Below are 22764 nucleotides of genomic sequence, written 5' to 3'. Positions count from 1 at the left end.
TCCACTGACTCAAAAAGAGGAAGTGGGCATTTCATCACTTCTTGCTCAAGATGTAAATGAAGATAGCCCAGTGACAGAGGCAGTTGTGCACAGTGATGACTTATAAAATAACAGCTCCTTTAATATATTTATAAATTCATTATGAAGATCCTCCACATCTTCATCCTCTGCCTGATCACAGGTAAGGAATTCATCTAATAATATTTATCCTCACTATCAGCAGTAGTGTCTTTGTCTTGTTTGTCTGGCTGGTTGTTTTTTTTTTTTATTAGGGAACAAAATTTTTAATTATTTAAATTATTTTTATAAAAAGAAATGATAAAATACAATGCTAATAATTTTATTACTACTTTAAATTAGAAGATAGAGCAAGACTTCATGGAATAATTTGTGCTGGGGTGGTGGTGCAGTAGATAGCATTGGCAACTCACAGCTCCAGGGTCCCAAGGTCTCTTCTGAGCTCAGGGTACTGTCTGTGTGGAGTTTCCAATGTTCTCCATCTGTCTGTGTGGGGTTCCACAAGGTTCTCCAGTTTCCTCCAACCTCCCAAAAAAAATGCTGGTAGGTCGACTGGCTAAGATAAATTGCCCCTATGTATGAATGATGGGCTCTGGGTCCACCACCACCCTGACCATGATCAAAATAAATGAATCAGTGAATTTCAGACATATTCAGCTAAAATAAAACAAGCACTGGTAAAAATATTGCTAACTTTGCTCGGTTTAGAAGCTAAAAATTCTACTCTTATTACTAGTACAAACTCCCACCAAAGTGCAAAATAATACTAGTCATTTATGTTGATGTGCATTTTGTTTATGTTTTGAACTTGTTCTTAGTGAGGACTTTGGCCAATAGAACAGTGACTGCCTACACAGGGGGAGGAATCAACATCGAGTGCAGCTATGAAGATGTACACAAAAACAAAATAAAATCCTTCTGTAAGATAGGAACACAGCAGAGGTGTTTGGATCAAATAAACACAGAAGCACACACGGAATGGACCCATAAGGGCAAGTTCTCGATTCAAGACCGCAGAAGTGAGGGAATCTTCAGAGTGTTGATCAGAGAGCTGACCGTGGAGGACACTGGAATATACAGATGTGCTGTTGCTGGCTCTGATCCAATGTCCACCTCCATAGTAGTGAACCTGAAAGTCACAGAAGGTGAGAAGATGTTAATCTTCCGTTTAGCAGAAGAACTATGCTGTAAACTTCCTGATAGATCAACCTCTAAGGAAAACCCCACCCTGCATATTAATCTTTATAATTAACATGATCTTCAGTGGCATCCAAGATTTATATTGTAATGAAATTCTTAGTTTACATTTTGACATATATTTACTTTGGTTAACGGTTTCCTACTTTACCCAGAATGCCGTTTGAATACTTGCTGATAGTGGTGCAGTGGGATTTAGCCCTAACTTCATCTCTACCTAAAGAGAGATCTTTAGTCCTTTAGTCTGTCCAGCTCTCTCACCTCCTCACCTGTACAATCAATCAAACAGATCAGCTTCCAAAGCTTCAGCTTTCATGCTAATACTGCCATTAATACTGCCATCATGCTCATCCCTTCAAGTATTTGCCGAAACTCGTCGTATAGCTCCATTGCATTCTGGGACTTTAAGTCCAGCTTTTGCACCAATGTCTGCACTACTTCGCCACTGGATTTCTCATTAATATAATGTTCAGTGTTGCTGGTAAATAGTGAGCAAGAGTAAGTTAAGCAGAACCTAACTGTTATCCCTTATTTTACATTTGAGATACTTCTCAGGAAATAACGAAAATACATCACCACCTAACAAACTAACACTGGAATCACGAATATTTCATCACAGATATTTCAATGTAAAACACATTTAATGTGTTTCAGGGTGGAAGTTCCCTCAGCTTAAGCATTATTAACCATAATTAATGTTGAAGCTAAATGTTACATTCATAAGGCAATTTAGATTTCGTGTTAGCTTGTTGCTTCATCAGTTTAATAAGCTCTTAAACAGTGTATTGATTGGTTTATTACACATTTCCCTCAGAATAGCATATTGTTACAATATGACAGAACTACATTAGTGTATATAAGCTGTTCTGATTGTTCTGTTTTGATCCACAGATCTCTCCTATGAGAAGGCCATCAGTAAGACTGGCCGTGTAGGAGGAGATATAAACATCAACTGTAGATACCCAAACTCCTACAGGCGTGAGCCCAAGTTTTTCTGCAAGATGTTGCACAATGGTGTTTGTACTTATAAAAAAGATGGTAGAGAAGCTGTGAAAGAACAGAAAATCTCTCAGCACGATGATCAAGCAAAGCAAGTGTTCACTGTCAGCATGAAGCGTGTGAGCGAGCAGAACTCGGGTGAATACTGGTGTGGAGTAGAAGCAACCGGGGAATCTGAACATGGATACAAGGTCTACATCACACGCATCAACATAGCGATTACCGGTGAGTGTGTGCGAGCAAAACTGAAGAAATAAATGCTTACAAACATGGCTGCAAAAGTGAATCACCTTACCACAGATTTACATAACTGATATTTAGTATAGAGCATTATCTGGTGGTGTATATCAGTTTATGGCCAAGATCAACCCATTTCCCTGTTCTGCACATGGTTCAGTACGCTCCCCAGTCCATGTGACTTATCAGATCTATCAATAGCTTTTAAATGAGGAACTGAAAGGAATCTGAATAACCTTATTTTCTTTATGGTGAGTGGTTTAGCTATCTCTGTGTGTGAATTTTTAAATGATCAGCTCCTCTGAAATGCAATTTTGTTTTTAAAAAAGAAACCACATAATACATACTCTAGCAAGCTGTTTATCAAACAGTTAACAGTTTTGTTTTCTGAGATACTGTGGTATTGCAATATTTTTTTAAGCATTTTTAAAGTATGGAATAAAACCAGTGTGCTGTTATAAGAAAATAATCAACACTAAAGTAGTGTGATGCAGCCCAACATGAAGAGTTACTGTTATCACCCTGAAGTGGATTATTTTTCTACACCAGCATATCTAAAACAGTTTTAACAAACTTTTTATTCATTTATAGTTACATTTAATGTTGTAGAATGTTCAGCGAAGCAAGTTATTTCCTGTTCTCACTTACGTTATAGCAGCTTTAAACAGTTGTTCCCTCACCAGCCTCTCATTTTTCTCTCTTTTGGAGTTAATAAGACAAAACAAAACAAACAAACAAACCAAAAACCAAAAAAAAAAAAAAGACTCATCAAGTTTACCGAGCAACTACAAAGTGTAAACAGGACAATAGTATAAATGTTTTTGAATAAATCATTAAAATTGTAAAATATTAAAATCTAATTACACAAGTTCCCCTTTTCAGTGTTAAATGATTTATTTTAATTAAATAAAAGTATCATAAAAGCTTTTTTTGCTACAGTTTGTTAACAATAATGCATACATGTATTGTACAAATGTCTTCAAGTATCGTGATATAATATTTTTGTCATATCGGTCATTTTTCTCAATAATATGCTTTTCTATATTAGATCCAAGTGTTCCAGTTTCAAAGCGACCTTCATCCTTGTCATCATCATCATCATCATCAACATCATCAACAAGCACATATCTACTTCTCCCAACATCTCATCCTACGCCATCTTCTCTTCTGACTGGTGAACGTTTAAACCTGCATCACGCGTCACACAGATCGGAGTATTCAGTATGTAAACGTGACTGACTCAATGATTGTTTCAATGACTCGATGCTGTGTTTCTCTTCCAGGAACTCCAGGTTTCATCATCATGTCTGTAATTCTGCCAGTGCTTCTGGTTCTTCTGATCTCATTTCTCACCGTGACTTTCTGCAGGAGTAATAAATCTCAAAAATCTCACACTCCACACACCATGAACAAGTTTCTAACAATGTTCAATTATCTAGGACTGATTTAGGACCAGTTCTCTATCCACATATATATCACACATATGTCCTTAGTTAATATATATCTTTTTTTACACACTCTAATCAAAAGCTGCTTAAAATCGAGAAAGGATACAAATATGTCTAGAATCAAGTAGTTGATGATTCAGCTTCTTCTCCACCCTCTATATGAAATTAGAATCCATGATCCAGATTAAATTCATCTTATGGACCATAATTGAATTTAAAGATTTGAAAACATAGTTCTGTTATTCCACTAGGAGGCAACATAGAGCGATAAACTCAAAGCTGTAAATTCAGCTACTGACAAAATGTGCTAAAGATATTAAATTCTTCATAAGCACACTAACAATCTGACAGTAATCCCAATTCCAAATCCATTTCACTTCCAGGATGTAAGGCTACAAAATGCTAAAAAGTTCAAGGGGGGTGACTACTTATGCAAGACACTGAAAAACCTTAATCTGATCAAATAATTTGGGAATGTTTATGTCTTTTGTGGGTGATATATATTCAATCTGTTTGCACGTTCAGACAAATGTTGATAAATGAACACATTTAAACTGATTTTTTTGGGTCCAACCCACTCGACATTGGATAAGTGTAATATGTGACACCCTCGGTCTAAAGTCACCAAATCAAGTGACAGTGCTGCTAAATCGGCAACATCGTGTGGGAATGGGATGAAGAAAAAAAACAAAAAAAAAAACAGTTTTGCGCAAACCTTTACCACATACAATAATTCATGTCAAAAAAGTTGTAATTGTTTTCAAAGATGCCATGTGTACATGTGTTCATGGAACTGGAAACACGATATGCAGGGATTTGTCTGTATTGCTTGTAATTAATTACTAATAATTCCATAGTAACATCTCTTTTTTAAACAGGAATGGTCCCAATTCCAAGAACCATCCATGAGGTGAGTTATGATTGTGTTTTAAATGAGTTCACTACAAGAATAGACAATGCTCAATACCTTAATATCTGTGCTCTCAGGTTCCCTCTGCTGGCACCAGACGCCTTCCTAACACACTTTCCTCCACTGTTCAATTACCCACAATCCCTGCTGATTCTTCACATCCTGATTATGTCAACACTCGACTACCCACAATTCCCTCAGATTTTTCACATACTGTTTATGCTACAGCACAACTACCATCACTTGCTCCTGATCAGTATGTCTGCTCCACGGCTTAGTTACGCAAAATTCTCTCTGACGCCTCAGTCAGTGCTGCTCTGCTGCTGGGTGTGAAATCTGGTGAAAGTCCAACATACGCAGCAGTGAGTTTTGATACCAGTTCTAATGATGCAGCTCTAACAGTGATCTACAAGGACGAGTGTGACAATGCTACTGTTAACGTCACTGGGTATAGATAGTTCTTCATTCCTTCTTCATTCTTTGTTTTTAATCTATTTGAGATGTTATTAAATGTAGAGTACTAGCTGTGTCTGCCTTTGAGATTGCTAGATTGTTGCATTGTTAGACTTTTAATAAACTAATCTTGTATGAGCTACTGATAAAAAAAAAAAAAAAACTGTCTTCATTCCTAAAGGAAAAATTATCATATAGTTTTCACATGTGATTACATGAGTAATATGTGACCACATGTGCAAAAGATGTGAAGGTGCATTTCACCAGGTCATGCCCTGAAATTGCGTGTGTGACAATGTAGATCATATATGAAAAAATGTTTTGAAAAAATATTTTGATTTGTTTCATTGAAATTAAAATTGGTATGGAAAGGTTTCAAAATTATTCTACAACCAGCCACTAGAGGGAAACAGATATTTTGGCTTTTTTCACCTTCTATTGCTCACCACCTTCAACAGAAATCACACTGGAGTTATGTTTTACTGGGTCATAGCGCCACTCTGTGGCTGAAGAAAAAAGATGTTCCTGTTAAATATAACATTAATTTTTATCCGACATCAACATCCTAACATCCTGTATAAAAAAGAAAAAAGAAAGAAAAAAAAAAAATTAAGTGAAATCATGAAGCAATTTATATGTTCCTACCAAATTATTAATAGCTTATTTAGCAGTTATTTTTGTGAGAACCTCTCTCACAGCTTCTTCAGTATATAAGTATGAATTTATACAAATAACCACCATATAGCCTTTCGCAGTCTGTTTTCTTCTGCAAAGCTATGCATACATGTTATTTTTTCATTTCTCTTTTTATCACAAGAGTTCAGCTTGTTGGTTTTTGGTGTAAATTTTGATATCTGTGATCATGTGACAGCATACTCACAAGAAAGTGTTATCAGTTCGAAGTATAAAAAGCTCCTGCCTGAAAACCAAGAAAAGTGTACACCAATTAACCTCCACTACCTGCAGTGATGTAGAGTATTACTGGTTATAACTTTTATGAATATAAATAAAAGAGTTGTTAGAGATAGTTGCTAAAAAGGTGTACATACATAAAAAGTGCTATAAACATTTTGGACATGGCCAATTATTTTTCTCAAGCTGCTGTGAACAGTTTGGTTTAAACTGCAGTTTACGTGACCTGTCAGTAAATTAACATGTCACAGTAAAATGGTTTCAGGCAGAGCATGCTATCTTTGGAATATATATATATATATATATATATATATATATATATATATATATATATATATAATTTTTATTCAAAATCTGGAATGTAAGCACTGATTGTAGTGCAAAAGTGGTTTATCATTATCACAAATCTTATTTGACCAAATAAATAAATAAATAAACAAAATGTGCTACCAGTAAATCTGGCACCAATGGCAGTATATTATCGGATATTGTAGTCATATTTCCAGACGTATTTAACTCACAATGTACTTTTATTTTGATTCTGTAGGTATTTGGCCATTGGTGCTGATGGCAGACCTTTCAGATAGAGCATCTTTGATACAAATAATAATAATAATTTAAAAAAAACTTGCATCCACATATGTGGAAAAGAGGAACTGACCAAACAGAAGATTGTGTGAATAACATACCCGTGAAAAACCACAGAACTGTCAGATTTGCACAACCAAATCAAAGAAAAAGAGAGAGAGAGAGAGAGAGAGAGAGAGAGAGAGAGAGAGAGTGAGTGAGAGAGAGAGACAGACAGACAGAGAGAGAGAGAGACAGAGAGAGAGAGAGAGAGAGAGAGAGAGAGAGTGTGTTTTCCAGGGTTTTAAGTGATATTGTTTGATTATTTTTCTCTTAATTGATCAGCTGAGAGCAGACGGTGTTTCATCATTTTCAGTAGGAGGGATTGTGAGGTTGAGCAACTTGGAAACATACCACAGAAAGAGGAAATGACCAAACCCAAGAGAACTGGAGGGAGAGACACATAGCGTAGAATATATATTACAGAGGATTACAAAGATTCATATTTACTCCTTTTTTTTTTTTAAACAAGTCTCTTAATAGTGGATTGGAGTTTTTGTGAACATCAATGAAGCTTTAGTTGAGTTCAGAATGAAGATCCTCCTCATCATCCTCACCTTCCACCTGATCTCAGGTCAGTTATTCTATTTTAAATAACAAACTACAGAGTAGAGTAGGAGGAACCGTTACGATTTTATGCTGCAGTTAGTTTAAAGCTGAACTGTAGTAGTGAGAGAATTTGGAAATGTTTATCATCAGAAAGATGACTGAAATCTTTTCATTTTGATTTGCAGGTCCAGTGCACTGCTCTGATGTGATTGGTTACCCTGGAGGTTATATCATAATTGATTTCAAACACCCAATTAATATCAAGTCTACTGTATATTTTTGCAAATTTAAAACACAAACAGTGCGCGAACCTCTGATAACAGCTCAGGGCAGTCAGCTGCTCACAGGGGTTCATAAGGACAGATTTACTCTGTTTGGCTCCAGTGGATTATTCACACTGATATTCAGAAACCTGAGTTTACAGGATACTGGAATATATCAGATTGGAGAGTTTGGACTGGCAGGGAATCATAACATTAACCTGAAAGTGAACAGTGGTGAGAAATTTTAGCATCTTTGACATTTGCTACTTTAGCCATAATTTTTTTAAAAATGTAATCCAGTATAAAACCAGCAGGTTCAGCTGATCTAAAATAATCTTTGATGTAGAGATTTTGCCTGGAAAAATATAAACAGAAATATAAAATCGGGTGATGTGTAATAAATTTCAAATGCAACCCTGTTCATTTTGCTTCTAGTATATAATCACAGTGATGTTTACCTTTTCTTTGTGCACATAAAGCACATAAACTATAATCTACATTTAGTTAAAAGCTGAACTCATGATAGCTGTGAGATAAATAATTCTACACTAATTCAGTGTGTGTGATTGACAGATCCATGTTGTAGCGGGACAAGAACAGTAACAGGTTATTTGGGACAGACTGTGACGATCAGCTGTTCCTATCCAAGGGAGTTTATAACAAACACTAAGTCCTTCTTTAAACTGGACGGTCTCAGTGTAAATGAAGTGATCCTCACTAGTGGAAGAGAACCGGATGGCAGATTCTCCATTTCTGATGATGGGAGGAATAAAGTTTTCAGTGTGAACATCAATGATGTGAGAGAAGATGATGGAGGAGTTTATTTCTGTGCAGTTGATAATGAAGGGACTGCCGTTAATTATCACTCGCTCTTCACAGCAATTCAGCTCCAAGTCATTGGTAAGAATTTTTTGACTATCATTGATACTATTGCAGCTATTGAGATGATTGAAACAGCAACTCAGTAAATAAGAATGTTTGAAGGAATAGGTGTGGGAACTGGGGCACTACAAGGGTTACAGTCACCCTTCATTATGACTTATTTGTATTTTCATTTCTATATGAACATGGGTAAACGTTATGATGCACGTAAACAGAAGTACCACAAGACACAACAGAGAATCCAGATGGCACATCAGACACAACTCAGCCTGGTAAGACTACCATGCTGCAGTGAATTATTAAAATCAACAAAGTAATTCATCATCTGTTATGGGTCTGGATGAGGACAGGCTTTATGTCAGGGATTTTTCTTTCACCAGTTTAAAGTTCAGAGGAAACCACAGTCAATATTATTACTTATTTGTGTTTTTCTTTGTTCCATTAATATGTGAACATGATTTTACATTATGGTGCACGTAAACAGAAGTAACAAGTGACACAACAGAGAATCCAGATACGTCAGATGCACTTCAGCCTGGTAAGACTTCACAATACACACATTAGCAATGTATATGCTTAGAAATTAGAAACATTTTAAATGGTAAACAATGGAATTTGATTAAGTAACAGATGTACTTCACACTATACTAAATGTGAATTTTATCTCTATAGAAATGTGGATTTCTGTAGCTCAGACATCTTAAGTGTGCAACTGGAAAAAAAAAAAATACAACACTATGCAGAAATCACATGTGCAGATTTTTGGGCGAGAGCAGGTTGAAATATTGATTAAATTAGCTTTCACAACTATTAATCTGTTTGCCAAACCTGAATGAAGGTTAAATGAATGTGTCACCCAGATGAGGATGGGTTCCTCTCAAGGTTTCTTCCTCATATCGTGACAATGTCCATTGTTAAAAGAACTTTAAATAGCAGCAAAACATAATAAAAGTTAGAAAATGTGTGACTTTTAATAGAGAACATCCTTTAGGTACTCTCTCAACAGCAACACAATGCCTTCACTAGCAAACTGCTTTTGTATTTGTAGGCAAGATCAAGTTGCTCTATGACAGGTTATATTGTGGTTTAGCTCATCTGTGTAAAAATACATGAAGTATCTGAAATATTATTAATGCATCGGTCTTGTAACACATCTCTGTAATAATGTGATGATTTCATTGCTTTAAGATGAATGTTGTACACAAATGTCATCAGCAGGTTCCTCACTCATCATCACCATGTGTGTCTGTGTGACTGTGCTGCTGCTGGGAGTATTTGTACTCATCTACAAGTTGAAAAGCAACAAGTCACAAGGTACTGTTTCTTTAAGAACAAAACACTAGCCTGATAACACACACACACACACACACACACACACACACACACACACACACACACACACACACACACACTTCTCTGTCTAAAATCTCCCTGTACGGCTGATATTTTCCTTCTTTTTGCAGATTCTGCCTCTATAAGCCAGCAAACAAATAACATGGTGAGTGTCGATCTGCTGTACTAAAATAAGGATAAAGGGCAAAATGTCACACAACCATTCGTTAGTCATTAACATTAACTGTTTCCGTTTGGCTTGTGCAATATTGATTTTTTTTCCCTGCTCATGATTTGCCATTTTAAAAAAATAGTAATGAAGGTGTTCTGCTGCTAAAAGTGTTTGAAAATGATTGCACACTGACCGATGAAGGAAAAAGAAAAACAGCATATTTAATCACTTTCTAATGTTCATGACCATCAAAATTATTTGCAGTTTGATTAGACACTTCTGCTGTAAGCTTTAGTCTTTTTTAGATCAAGTTTTTTTTTCTTTTTCTTTTTTTAGATTTTTTCATCAACTTTTTTCTATTTTGGACAAAAACTAAAAGTGATTTTTTCAACCAGTCTTAGCTGAAATATTTCAGTGGCGTTCATAATAAATATAGTTAACTAATCTTACCTACATTTTTGTCTAATGTTACCTAAGTCAAAACACATGAATAGACTTTATTTCATATTATTGGACTCAAGAAATTCTTCACTTCCCTTGACAGAAAGCAAGGGCACATTAGATGGGGGAAGGAAGTGGGGCTTCCAGGCGGTATCAGTTAACATCGTTGAGTTCAAAACAGTGGTGACAGTCCTCCAGTTCCATTGCTCTGAAAAGTCTGAAGTTTTCCCCCACTCCAAACACACCTGATCCAACCTATGAAGGAACCGAGTGGGGACTCATGACTAGAGTTGTGTAGTAGAGAGCAGCACAGAAACTAAATGTGTAGCAACAATCTTTGCAATCCCTCTCACTGATTCATCTTCTGTTGTTAAAATACAAATTTCAATAATTGTATGGGCCCTATTTTCGTACTGGCGTGAAGTTGTTGGTTTGATTTTGCGGGCAGAAATGATGTGGGTGGTGCTGCACAACAGGGGCTGTGGCAGTTAAAATCCAGTGTCGCAGTGATTTTAGTAAATGCCTAAAAGTATGTGGATACTCCTAACTAGTTGGTTTGGATACAACCATTGCTATTAGGTACAAAGAATCAGATATACAGCAATTCAATCTCCATAGACAAACTCTAGCAGTAGCCCTGGAGCCAATTAAATGCGGTGTCTCTCCATTTGTGACAGTACCACTAAAATATCAATAATAATGTGAGAAGAGAGACAAGATGCCCTCCAGTTTGTATCTACCACTCAACTCAGTGTTGAACCTGAAAGCAAAATCTAACGTGCATGTGTCTTTACAAAAATGCACATGCACAGTTCTTATTTAGAATCCACACCTCCTGATAATGTATTCACGCAAACTCAATGTCACGTTCACCAGTGGGCACCCTGGTTACACAATTGCACGCTTTGACCATATAGTACACAGTTACAGAAGGGAATTATTTATAATTGCACTATCCGTTATCACCCAGATGAGGATGGTTCCCTTTTGAGTCTGGTTCCTCTCAAGGTTTCTTCCTCATATCGTCTCAGGGAGTTTTTCCTCACCACCGTCACCTCTGCCTTGCTCATTAGGGATAAATTAATACATTTTCAATTTATATCCTGAATGTATTTATTGCTGTAAAGCTGCTTTGTGACAATGTCCATTGTTAAAAGCACAATACAAATAAAACTGAATTGAATTGGGGGTGCTAAGGCAGGAGTTGGCCACGCAGGTCCTTCTTCTCAAACAGCACCAGCAGCAGCTTGAAAAACTGACCAGCAATTGCAGTATTACCACTGCAATGGTATCCCTGAAAAAATGGTGAGGAGAGGCAGCACAAGCCCAGATCGGGGCTCTTGTTGTCTCTCTTCCTCCCCACTCAACTGGAGAGGTCACTCCGCCCCCCTGCTCGGCCGGGGACATCACTCTGATCCCCCATAAATTATAAATTCACTGAGAATTTTATGCCTTATTTTGTGCTTGTCCCATGATCACAAACAATGTCGTTTATCCATTATTAGATGCAGGTCTAATGGTTTTACTTCAAAATACCATTGTCTGCTTTAATTTTGATGGAATGAGTTTTCTATGATCTCTTCATCTCTTTATTTCAGACGGCTGATTATGAAAATAATCCATCACAGATTCAGAACATCATAATGCGTCCAGTCTACCAAAACCTAAATCCCAACACCAACCAATCAGATTCAGTCTACCAGAGTCTAGACCCCAACACCAACCAACCAGAGTCAGTCTACCAGAGTCTAGACCCCAACACCAACCAACCAGAGTCAGTCTACCAGACCCTAAAACAACTGGACTCGGTTTACTGCAACTTCCAGTTCAGTTCCAGTTCATCAGATTTAGTCCACTGTAACGCTAACCATGTTTCACCATAGCTTCATATTCTTTTAATAATCTGAATGAGAGCTCAGAGTAAAAATCAGTCACATATTCACAAATGAAGTTTTATTCCAACAAAATGGTGATTAATCTTTTGGTATTAGGTAGAAAAATGGCAGCCATGTAAACCTTTGTATCCTGTTATAATCAAAATCTGCACATACGTTCTGTACTTGTCCAGGCAGTGGGATGTAAATTCAACTCAGCTGGCTCATAATTTGATATTTGCCAGACATTCAGCCCAAATACTAGTTGTCAAAAAAATAACAGTAAATGTTTAGTTTAACAAAAAAAAAAAAAAAAAAAAAAAAGTAAACTGGTCTAAACTGGGTAAATTTATACTGAGACATCAGAAGACAGAAGATGAGTAAAGGCAATACGTCTTTATGTTTAAGAAAAATTCTTGAAGTGGATTATTATATTCAATTATTAGTTTCCTTAATCAATCACAGATCACTTGTGATTTTCAGGCTCAACACCGAGGCAGTTTCATAGAACACACACCACAAAAAAAAAAAAAAAAAAAAAAAACAGATTGCAGATTTTCTCCCACTGGTAGCTAGCTCTTCCTCATCACACAACAGCTACCAACCCTGAACGGTGAAGGCTACCATGTGCTTCCTCCAAGACATGTGAAGCCACTGCACCTTTTCCAGCTGCTGCTCATGGCAGCTGAACAACTCTTGCACATACATGAGCTCAAAGATACATGCGATTGGTCAGTGCCACTCTGACTGTCAGGGGAGGAAGTAACACCATCCCTCACACTCTGCGAGCACAGCAGGTTCTGTTCTCTTGAACGTCTGGCCACCGATGGCTGTGGTATCATCGAGATTTGAACTTGAGATCTCCCACCGATAACTGCAACAAATTTTCTGCTGAGCAATATTGTACATTTTAATAGCTAAACATGTTTATATATAAAGCCCTAAGACTACTTAGATTTGTAGTTTCTGTATTAGAATTTTTTTGCTTTGTTTAACATGCGTACTAAAATGTTTCTGCTCCTCTTTAAAAATAAATAAATAAATAAAATAATTATGTGCATATTACAACCAAGTAGAAATGTTTGTTCTTTCTGCAGATTTCTTTTCACCATCTTTCAAAATTCAACTGCAGTCTACTGTTTTTAAAGGATTTAGCTTTTTTTTTTTCCAACTAATTAATAAAAACTGTATCCACTTAAAATTATTCAAAGAATATTCTCTTTTTTTTTGGCATTAACTCTTACACATGATTGTTAAATCCAATTAACAATTTCCTGTATGTTTAAAACACAGCAGCATCGTCTCCGTGTGGAGAGAGAAGTGTGGAAGTTTTATGGAATTGAAGATAAAATTCACATTGCAGTGTTTAACACTTCATTTTCTGTATTTAATCTGTCAAAACACACATTTCCTCAAATCGTTTGGCTAAACAACCAACCATGGAGTTGCTAAATCTAAAAAAAGATAACTGTTGTATTTTTTTTTGTACTTTTTACATATTTTTAATCAAGTAATAAAATGAAAAATGTGTCCTAAAAGTACAATTACATGCAAGTAATTAATTTTCAACAGCCACTGACTAGAGTGATGCTGTTTCTGGCTCAATCATACATAAATTAAAAAATTCTACATCATTACATTATAGGCTTCGTAGTGAGCATATGCTAACTTTTACTAAACAATAAGCTATGACAAAATAAAGCAAATGTATACAGGTAGTTTTTTTTTTTGTGTGTGTGTTTGGCTAAGGACAAAATGCAGGGAACTGTTTTAAACAAAAAGAAATCAGCTGCTGCTGCTGGTGGAGTCACTGCTGATGTTATGTGTAAAGGACGTACCCACAAAATTAAAAAGTTGAGAACAAGCTTTAACCTTAAAGTTGATTGATGGCTTGGAGTTGTGTTTCGTGGTTGGTATAATATTCTGATTTTGGTATAATATACAAATTTGTTGTGCTGTTTCAAATTTGTCGTCTTCTTCTTGCTAAGTGCATAATCCTGCTATTTTTTATGACTTTATGGCAGTAATTGGAATAAGTCTGATGACAACTGCACCATCGGCAACACAAATAAAAAAAAAAAAAAAAAAAAAAAAACCCTTACCTTTTTTCACACCAGCCCAATTCATAATTCATACCTGAATGTGTCCTTTGTCCATCTGTGCATTGCTGGATTTCTTCATCACTCACGTTCTTTGGTGTAATGCACTGCGTCGAGTGTTAAGTTAAGTGATTAATTACTAATTACATCGTCAACATTGTATTTAAATTATTAACTAATTACTCTGTTTGAAAAGTAACTGCATTACTCATTACTTCTTAAAATCTGTATCACCCTTGACCTTTTAATCCTTTAAACTTTACGTAAACGTGGAATAGATTAGCCTATTGCACATAGCTTTATTAAACTGTTTTTAATACAAAAATGTAAACAAATGATATAAACTGGCTTAACAATAAGAGCTACTAAAAACAAAAGCAGCTCCTGACTCAGTAAGCCACAATAAAGCTGGAGTTACGGTATTTCAACACAACTGCCTGAGAGCACGTGTAATCATCTGACAGAATTAACCCTCTTTAGTTAACAAAGAGAATCACTCCGCATCTCTTCCGCTACGTACCTGCAGTCGGGTTTATAAGCTCACCTTCAGACACGTTCTGTACCGCCGACACAAAACCAACACTGAAAAAAGTGATTCGTTGGCTCAACAACCATTACGTATAAATATAAATAGATTAAACTCAAAAACGTACATTTTTCTAATATTTTTAGCTTTACTTAACATACATTAGTGTGTGCAACACAAACATATCAATTACAAAGTGAACTTAAGAGTATGCATAAAGTCAACGAAAAAACGTGAGTCACATCAACTATCATCATAGTTAGGTTAAGGTTACGTAAACCTAACATAAAATATACGTAAGTACATGTACATGAGTTTTTTTTTTTTTCCCAGAGTAGTGTTGCAATCCCTGTCAAAAAACAAAAGCTTCAGTTTTTTACTGATTGTCTGAAAACTTTTTGTAAACCTTTGTTGAATTAAGTGATTTTTTTTTTCTTATCAAGCTGTAGTCAATTTATTATGTTTTTTTCAATCATTGCATTGCAAGCTCTGTCCAAAACTAAAGTAAAAATGCTTTATTTTGTGCTAATTGTCCGTGTTGTTTATTTTAAGATATTGAATGTTCGGGAGCAGTGCAGTAAGCAGACCAGTTTTATTCAATACCTAGGTTCAACTCAATTAATTACCTTATGTTAATGTAAATGAGCTACATAAAAAGTTTAAATGTTTATCTGAATCAACTTGCGATTAATAGGTAGATTCTATTGGTGTTAGATTTTAAGTTAAAAATGTTGACTCAACTCATATATTTATGTGTACATAAAGGTTTTCTTGTTAATGTTACTTAAAATTACTTCAAGTTGAATTTACTTAAAAAGTGTGATGCAAAAAATGGTGTATATATATTTTAAGTAAATTCAACACATCATTTTTTTCAGTGAAGTTTCGGCTGATTAACAGAACAGTGTGTGCCGCAGCTTCATCTGTCGCTCTACACGGATCACTCACTAGTGTCAGGTGCTTCAGCAGGTTCTTCAGAGAGACGCCGATCGTGTTTTTTCCCCGCTCAAGAACATAACTGACATTTTACCGTGATGTTCTCGTCTACACGTGTCAAAAAACATGAAGTAATGGGAACATTTCCATTTAGCAAAACAGCCACTCGTTTCTGCTCACCTCCTTGAACTTGAGCGACTTCACAGCCACCTGGCGCAAACTCACGCGCTAACCTTTCTAATTAAATTAGAAAACAAATTTTATCTTTAGATGATGAATTTAGATTTAAAAATCAATACTGTTAAAAGTCTGTATAGTATGTAATGCTAATACATCATAAGTAACTGTAATTAAATTACTTAAAAACTAAGAATAATCCTTTATTTTAACTTTTTCATGGGAAAAGTAGTTTAATTACAGTAACGCGTTATTTAGCAACACGCTACACCCAACACTGACTGCTACATGATTAGCCTTAACGTAACTTACCTGAGGCCACAATCAAAATATCCATTTTCATACAGCTGCAGGCCACAAAGTTCACAAATAAATAAGATAAAGGTGGTTCATGTTAACAATAATAATAATAATAATAATAAATAACTAGAATGTACATTTTCTGAAGAAAATGTGAGTGGAGCTTGCCGGGCCGAAATTCGCCACCGGAGCCGTCCGTCATGTGTCTTCAAGTTGCTAGGGCGGTTGCTAGGGCACTTGGGGTCATGATTGGCTGTTTGCTGCCCCAAGTCAAAACAATGCCTATGTTATGTCTGTGGGGCAGTTTATGCAAAGGTAACTATGGTAACCAGGATTTGTTTCGCCTTGGAAAACAGCCTCTCAGACATTTTTGCTTCATTACTGATTGAGGATTGACTGGGATCATGACACGAGGTGAGCTGTCGTCTTGAACATCACATAGTTGTCAGCTTATGGTCAGTATATTAATAGTTTTTCAGAGAGAGTAGTGTTGATTGTTGGCCACAGCTTTGTGAAGTGGGCCGAGAGAAGAGCGGACGGCGCCTGGGAGCCAAACCTGGGTCTCCAGGGCACCAGAGTGCACTGGCATGGGAAAGGGGGATGAGGTGGAGCCAGCTTCTGCCTGCCGTCCTCTCCACAGGATGAAACCAGACGTCCTGGTGATTCATGCTGGGGGAAATGACCTAGGCCTTCTGAGGAGTCTGGATCTTCTGCGCTCCATGAAGGAGGACATTAGTGCACTGCAGAAAATGACCAATGCCACAGTGATATTCTCTGGCATCACTGAGAGGTGTGTGTGGCGGTGGGGAGCAGGCCACAAGATGAACAAAGCCAGGAGGTTCATTAACAGTGCCATGGCACAATTCATGGCTGACATTGGTGGACTGTTCATTAATAACACCAAAATTACACAGAAGAGAACTGAACTGTTCAGGTGGGATGGAGTTCATTTACCTCACAAGGGAAAACCTTGTAACTGCTATTAGTTAATAAATAAATAAATAAATAAAAACCTATACATGTACAAGACGTGTTTGTCACGTATGTTGCTAAGATGATTATCATAGTGGAAAACATATTAGCATCTTGTTAAAAATATGTTAGCATCATGCTAACAACATGCTAATAATGTTAACATATTCTTAACATCATATAAATCATGTTAGCGTCTTGTTAAAAAAAAATGTTAGCATCATGCTAGCAACATGCAAATCATGCCCACCATAGGCTAATCATGTTAGCATCTTGTTACAAACATATCAGCATCATGCTAGCAACATGCTAATAATGTTAGCATATTCTTAACATCATATAAATCACATTAACAGCTTGTTTCAAACATGCTAGTATCCTGCTATTTCTTGCTAACAACATGCTAATCGTGCTAATTTCATGTTAACATGATAATTGTGTTAGCATCACGCTAGCAACATTTTAACACAATTAACATGTTGTTAGCATGAAATTAGCATGATTAGCATGTGGCTAGCATGTCGCTAGCATGTTTCCAACAGGCCGTTAATGTGATTGGCATGAAGTTAGCATGATTAGCATGATGCTAGCATGATGCTAACATGTTTGTAACAAGATGCTAACATGATTTATATGATGTTAACAATGAGAAAAGATGATTGGCGGCATGTTAGCATAATTAGCATGTTAGCATGTTGCTAGCATGTCGCTAGCACGAAGCTAACATGTCTTTAGCACCTCCAGAGTGGCGGGCCGAGTAAAACGAGCCCTCACCCATGTCTCTATGACACTGTGATGCAGAGTCATGTGCAATTCAAAATCCCTGTTATCTCTATGGGGCAACTGTGGGGCCCTGTTGCCCCAGGGGTATGACATGTACCCCGCTGCGGGGCAGGTTTTCAGCTAATTATAACTTGATTATTTTTACTCTTCAGTTCAGTTTAATTATCAAATAAAACCGCTTGCTAATACGCTTAGCTTGCTAATATATAAAGCTGACAGCATTGTAGATTAAGAAATATAACAAAATCTGCAGAATCACACATTTAGGTGTCAAATCCCAAAACAATACAAGTTTAAACACAAAAGCTAGCATGATCATTTTGCTAAGCTAGCTGGACATCTGAACAGCAAATAGCTCAACTAATTAGCATTAGCATTAGCATTAAGCTGACTAAGCTAACGGTTATTGAAGATTCGAGTACGCAGACGATTAAAGTCTGCTTCAAATAATTTACAGCATTTTTTAATATATATATATATATATATATATATTTACACAGAGACACGTTTTCATCGTCGAAGCACTTCAGCGTTTTTAACCCAGAATGATTATATTTGGAAACAGTTAGCTAAACTTACCTTTAGCTAACACATTTAGCCAATTTACCTCAGAGACTCGCGCGCGCGCCTCCGACGCGAGACAGAGAGAACATTCCAGCACCGAGCGGAAGATGTAGCCAGAGCGCATGCGCGGAAACGGCAGCTCGCTCTTTCGGTTTCAATAGTAAACACACCTGTAGAGGAGTTTCTTCAAGTCCCAATGATGGATTTAAAAAAAAATTAGTTTCGGAAAGTAAATTCTATCCATTTTTCGCACAGAATACAGCTGTCCCTCGGTCATTTCCACCTCAAACATCAATATCGCCATAAAATAAAGCTTCTTCAAATATTTGTTTTTCTGGTTACCATGGAAACGCCAGTCTCAGCGATGAATAACATGCCATTCGTCAGATATTAGACACGTGTGATGAGTAGAAATTACCACAAGTAAATACCACAAAATATTTTATTGCGTGTCCAGTAATGCTGCAGTTGCATGGAATTGCAAGTAAGAAAAAAAAAGTGAAAATATTATTTAACTGTGTGCTGTTAGGATACATAATATGGTGGGTATAAAACTATTTTAGCATGATAAAGGAGATCTTTTTTAATACCAAAACCTGTTAACATATCATTTCCACCCCTGAATTAACGGCAGTGGAAATGACAGAATGTGATGGAAATGACAGAAATATCTTTTAGACTTTATTTTAAGAAATATTTTAACCCCCATATTTATTAGATTTTTTTCTTTCAAGAGACAGGACCAAAAGTGTCCAGAGTTGCAGAATTATCCATAACTACCTACAAGTTCAACTGAAAGAAAAATGTAATTAATATCTTTTAACATGTTACTTTTTCTCCTCATTTGTCATCTACACTTGGCTATTTATGTACATTTATCTATTTATGTACAAAGTCTATTTATGTACATTTATATAAATCATTTAAAGGTACATATACAAGGTACAAGTTCATATGTCCAGGTGAGACATACAACTTAAACATACCTTTAGTTACCAGATGAGCAAGAAGTTAAGGGACAGTTCATAAAGTAATCATTTAGGGAGGATCATTTAAGATGGTGTTTGACTACATTATCCAATGAACCCTTAAAGAACCCTTAAAGAACGCTTTTTTCCCCCTAAAAGTGTATATATAGTGTACAATAGAGACTGAAGCAAGACTATATGTATATGGAATGGAACGGACAGCATGACACCATTCACTCCCATTGTCCAGGTTGAAATGAGAGTCGCCATCTTGCAAAAATCAAAGCCAGAGTCCGCGCAGTAAAAACAGACAGTCAGGCAGTGGGACGGCCTCTCACCTGCCCATACTGGTGATGGATACTGTAGGTAAACGCAGATGCTGTGAGACACCTGAGGTGCAACTTAAGATGGTGCATCAGTTAACTTACTGTGGCAAGTACAGCATTATTAATGAATATGGAAAATGGTAATTTGTAGTCTTGTCTATTTTTCAGGTATATTTATTTTGTCAGAAAAAGATTTTAGAGCTCTGAGACATGACTGAGCTACCATTTTCCAGCTAGCTGACATTATCCATCATTTTAATTAAAATAATATAAGTACAGGTAGCTAATGTAAGGAACAAACTGAAAGTATAAACAGCTGTCAACATTTACACTCAACACAACATTTTTTTGAAGAAAAAAATCGCCTCTCTCCATGAGTTTTATCTAGCTCTGATACCTGCAGTTAAGATACACGTCTGAATTAAGAAGTTCTCTTTTATGCTCTGCTTATTCTGTTGGTTGAGTTTGTTTATAAAGGAGAGACTGGCTAACTTTTCCAAGCTACTTTGACTGTTATCTAGGGTCGTACAGTCAGTCCTAAATCTAGCTAGTGTTGGCTGCCTTGGTTTATGCCATAACTTCATTCACTCACCTTGGTTTGCTAGTTATAATATCAGTACAAGGAGCTAGCTTAGACATCAAAATAAGCAAACATACTGGAAAAACTGAAAAGGAATACGTGCTGAGGGTCTGTTAGAACAGTTTACTGCAGAATAAGACATGGCTGTGCTAAGGAAGTGACAAGAGCTTCAGGTCTGTCTTGGCGTATGTGCTTGTTCATGAGACTCGACTGTCATGTCCAAAACTGTCAATCATCTCAACAACTTCACCCTTTTATTTATCACCAAATAACTTATATAAAAAGCATTTATCATAAGGAAAAATATTAGGAAAGATATCAGTGGCAATGTGCTTGTAAAAATGACAGTAAAATAATAATTTTGAACCCTCTGACAAGGAAAGGTAGTTTATTTAGTACATTTTATTTTCTGAGAGTGAAGCAATTGAAAAAATTCTATACAATATTCTATATAATTAATCTATTAAACATTTAGTAAGGATCATTTAAGATGGTGTTTTGACTACATGTTCAGTATTGTGTGAGAGACCATTCAATACTTATTGTTCATTATTTAGTGGCAAACACTAATGATGGGAAAATGTATAGTATATTAATTCCATTTTAATACCCATATTAATATTACAAAAAAAACATTCACAGATTTCATACTGTTAAAGACCTTGACTTATGAATAATATCCGTAATGAACAATAGTGACAGGAAAATGTATTTAACAGAAAATCATACAGGTATTTCTATTCACTTTCCCCTCAAACTGTGATTTACCAGATAGCAAAATTAGAAGTATGCCTATATCATGTCCTAACAATATTTTAAATCTTTGTGTCAGTGAACAGGGGTATCGGATTTCCAGAGTATTTTCCATTCAGTTTACCATCCTTGTATAATCAGTGTGGCTTCTCAATTTTTCCTTAAGATCTTTTAAATTAATTAGCCAAAGGAATATTATGAAACTATGCAAACTCTGCTGTTTTGTGTCAGGGACATAAGCAAACGTAAAAATGTTTGCTATTTCTCTGGGTGTGTGACCTGCTGACAAAGACTGCACATCCCTTCACCTTCAAGTTTCAGCCCATATCACAGTAGTGTTTTCACAACTTTTTGTTCAGTTTGTTCAGTTTTTGTTCATTCATTTATTTACCAGACACTGAAGCCCTGCAGTAAAAAACAAACCCATAAGTGAAATCCAGATGCAATTTACGTTTTCCAAAAAAATATATATATATATCAATACTTTAACTAACAGTTATGTTTGTCAGAAGCTGACCCATGGCTTGTGTAGTGGCTATGTGTGATTTTTCTTTACAACAGTTATAGCCTTTATTAATCTGTGCTTTTCATCTTTAAATTTGTGCTTGGATATATTTTTTTATTTAGCTTTTTATCACATGAGGACTGGAGCTGTTTTTTTTGTTTTTACTTGTGATCATTTGACAGGAGTGAGTGGTGATAAGTTAGGGGTTAGTTAAGTGTTCATGGAAGAGGTGGATCTTTAGGCATTTTTTGAAGATATTGATGCTTTCTGCTGTCTGGATTGAGGTCAGAAGTTCATTCCACCACTGAGGGACAGTCAATTTGAAGATTCTGGAAAGGGACCTCATGTCTCGCTGTGTAGGCGCTACCAGGCATTAGTTGTTGACTGATCGCAGGCTGCGAGAGGGAACATAAACCTCAAGGACAGTGTTGAGGTAGGAGGTGCGGTTCCAGACAAGGGCTTGTAAGTGAACATCAAGGCCTTGAATTTGATGCGGGCGGCTACAGGAAGTCCATGGAGAGAGACAAAGAGGGGTGTGACGGGGTCCTTTTGGGCTGGTTGAAAACAAGGGGTGCTGCTGCATTCTGAATCATCTGAATGGGTTTGATGGCACTGGCTGGGAGGCCCCAGGAGTAGTGTGTTGCAGTAGTCCAATTTTTAGATAATAAGAGACTGGACTACTAGCTGTGTGGCATGATCAGTGAGAAAGGGTCTGATGTTCTTGATGTTATACTGAATGAACCTACAGGACCGTGCATTTGTTGAAATGTGGTCTATAAAGTTCAAGTGGTCATCGAAAGTCACCCCAAGGTTTCTGGCTGTCCTGGTTGGCTTGAATGTGGTTGAGGCTAGCTGTATGGTGAGGTTGTGGTTGATTGAGTGGCAGGCAGGGATGATGAGAAGTTACGGTTTTGCCAAGTTGAGCTTAAGGTGGCGTTCCTTCATCCAGTCCAAGATGCCA

General features: G+C 36.5%; 2 protein-coding genes across 3 annotated transcripts; both read left to right on the top strand.

The window, feature by feature from the left end:
• Positions 1 to 66: 66 nt before the first annotated feature.
• On the top strand, positions 67 to 5251 carry LOC113526483 (CMRF35-like molecule 8). The gene is made up of 7 exons (XM_026913552.3): positions 67 to 181; positions 837 to 1163; positions 2107 to 2439; positions 3500 to 3625; positions 3735 to 3821; positions 4778 to 4809; positions 4887 to 5251. Exons 1-7 carry the CDS (start codon positions 142 to 144, stop codon positions 5085 to 5087), a joined length of 1146 nt encoding a protein of 381 aa, XP_026769353.3. The 5' UTR covers positions 67 to 141; the 3' UTR covers positions 5088 to 5251.
• Positions 5252 to 7029: 1778 nt separating this feature from the next.
• LOC113526761 (polymeric immunoglobulin receptor-like) lies at positions 7030 to 13772 on the top strand. 2 transcript variants are annotated; one of them, XM_026914087.3, is made up of 8 exons: positions 7030 to 7375; positions 7536 to 7847; positions 8187 to 8513; positions 8711 to 8767; positions 8980 to 9033; positions 9714 to 9809; positions 9959 to 9993; positions 12039 to 13772. In XM_026914087.3, exons 1-8 carry the CDS (start codon positions 7333 to 7335, stop codon positions 12321 to 12323), a joined length of 1209 nt encoding a protein of 402 aa, XP_026769888.3. In that variant the 5' UTR covers positions 7030 to 7332; the 3' UTR covers positions 12324 to 13772. The 2 variants fall into 2 exon arrangements, with proteins under 2 accessions (XP_026769888.3, XP_026769887.3); XM_026914086.3 differs by having other exon boundaries at positions 9711 to 9809.
• Positions 13773 to 22764: the final 8992 nt, after the last annotated feature.

This window comes from Pangasianodon hypophthalmus, chromosome 26 (genome assembly GCF_027358585.1).
Source record: "Pangasianodon hypophthalmus isolate fPanHyp1 chromosome 26, fPanHyp1.pri, whole genome shotgun sequence".
NCBI classification, from domain to species: Eukaryota; Metazoa; Chordata; class Actinopteri; order Siluriformes; family Pangasiidae; genus Pangasianodon; species Pangasianodon hypophthalmus.
The sequence above is the reverse complement of the archived record's forward strand: the minus strand, read 5'-3'. Positions and strand labels throughout refer to the sequence as shown.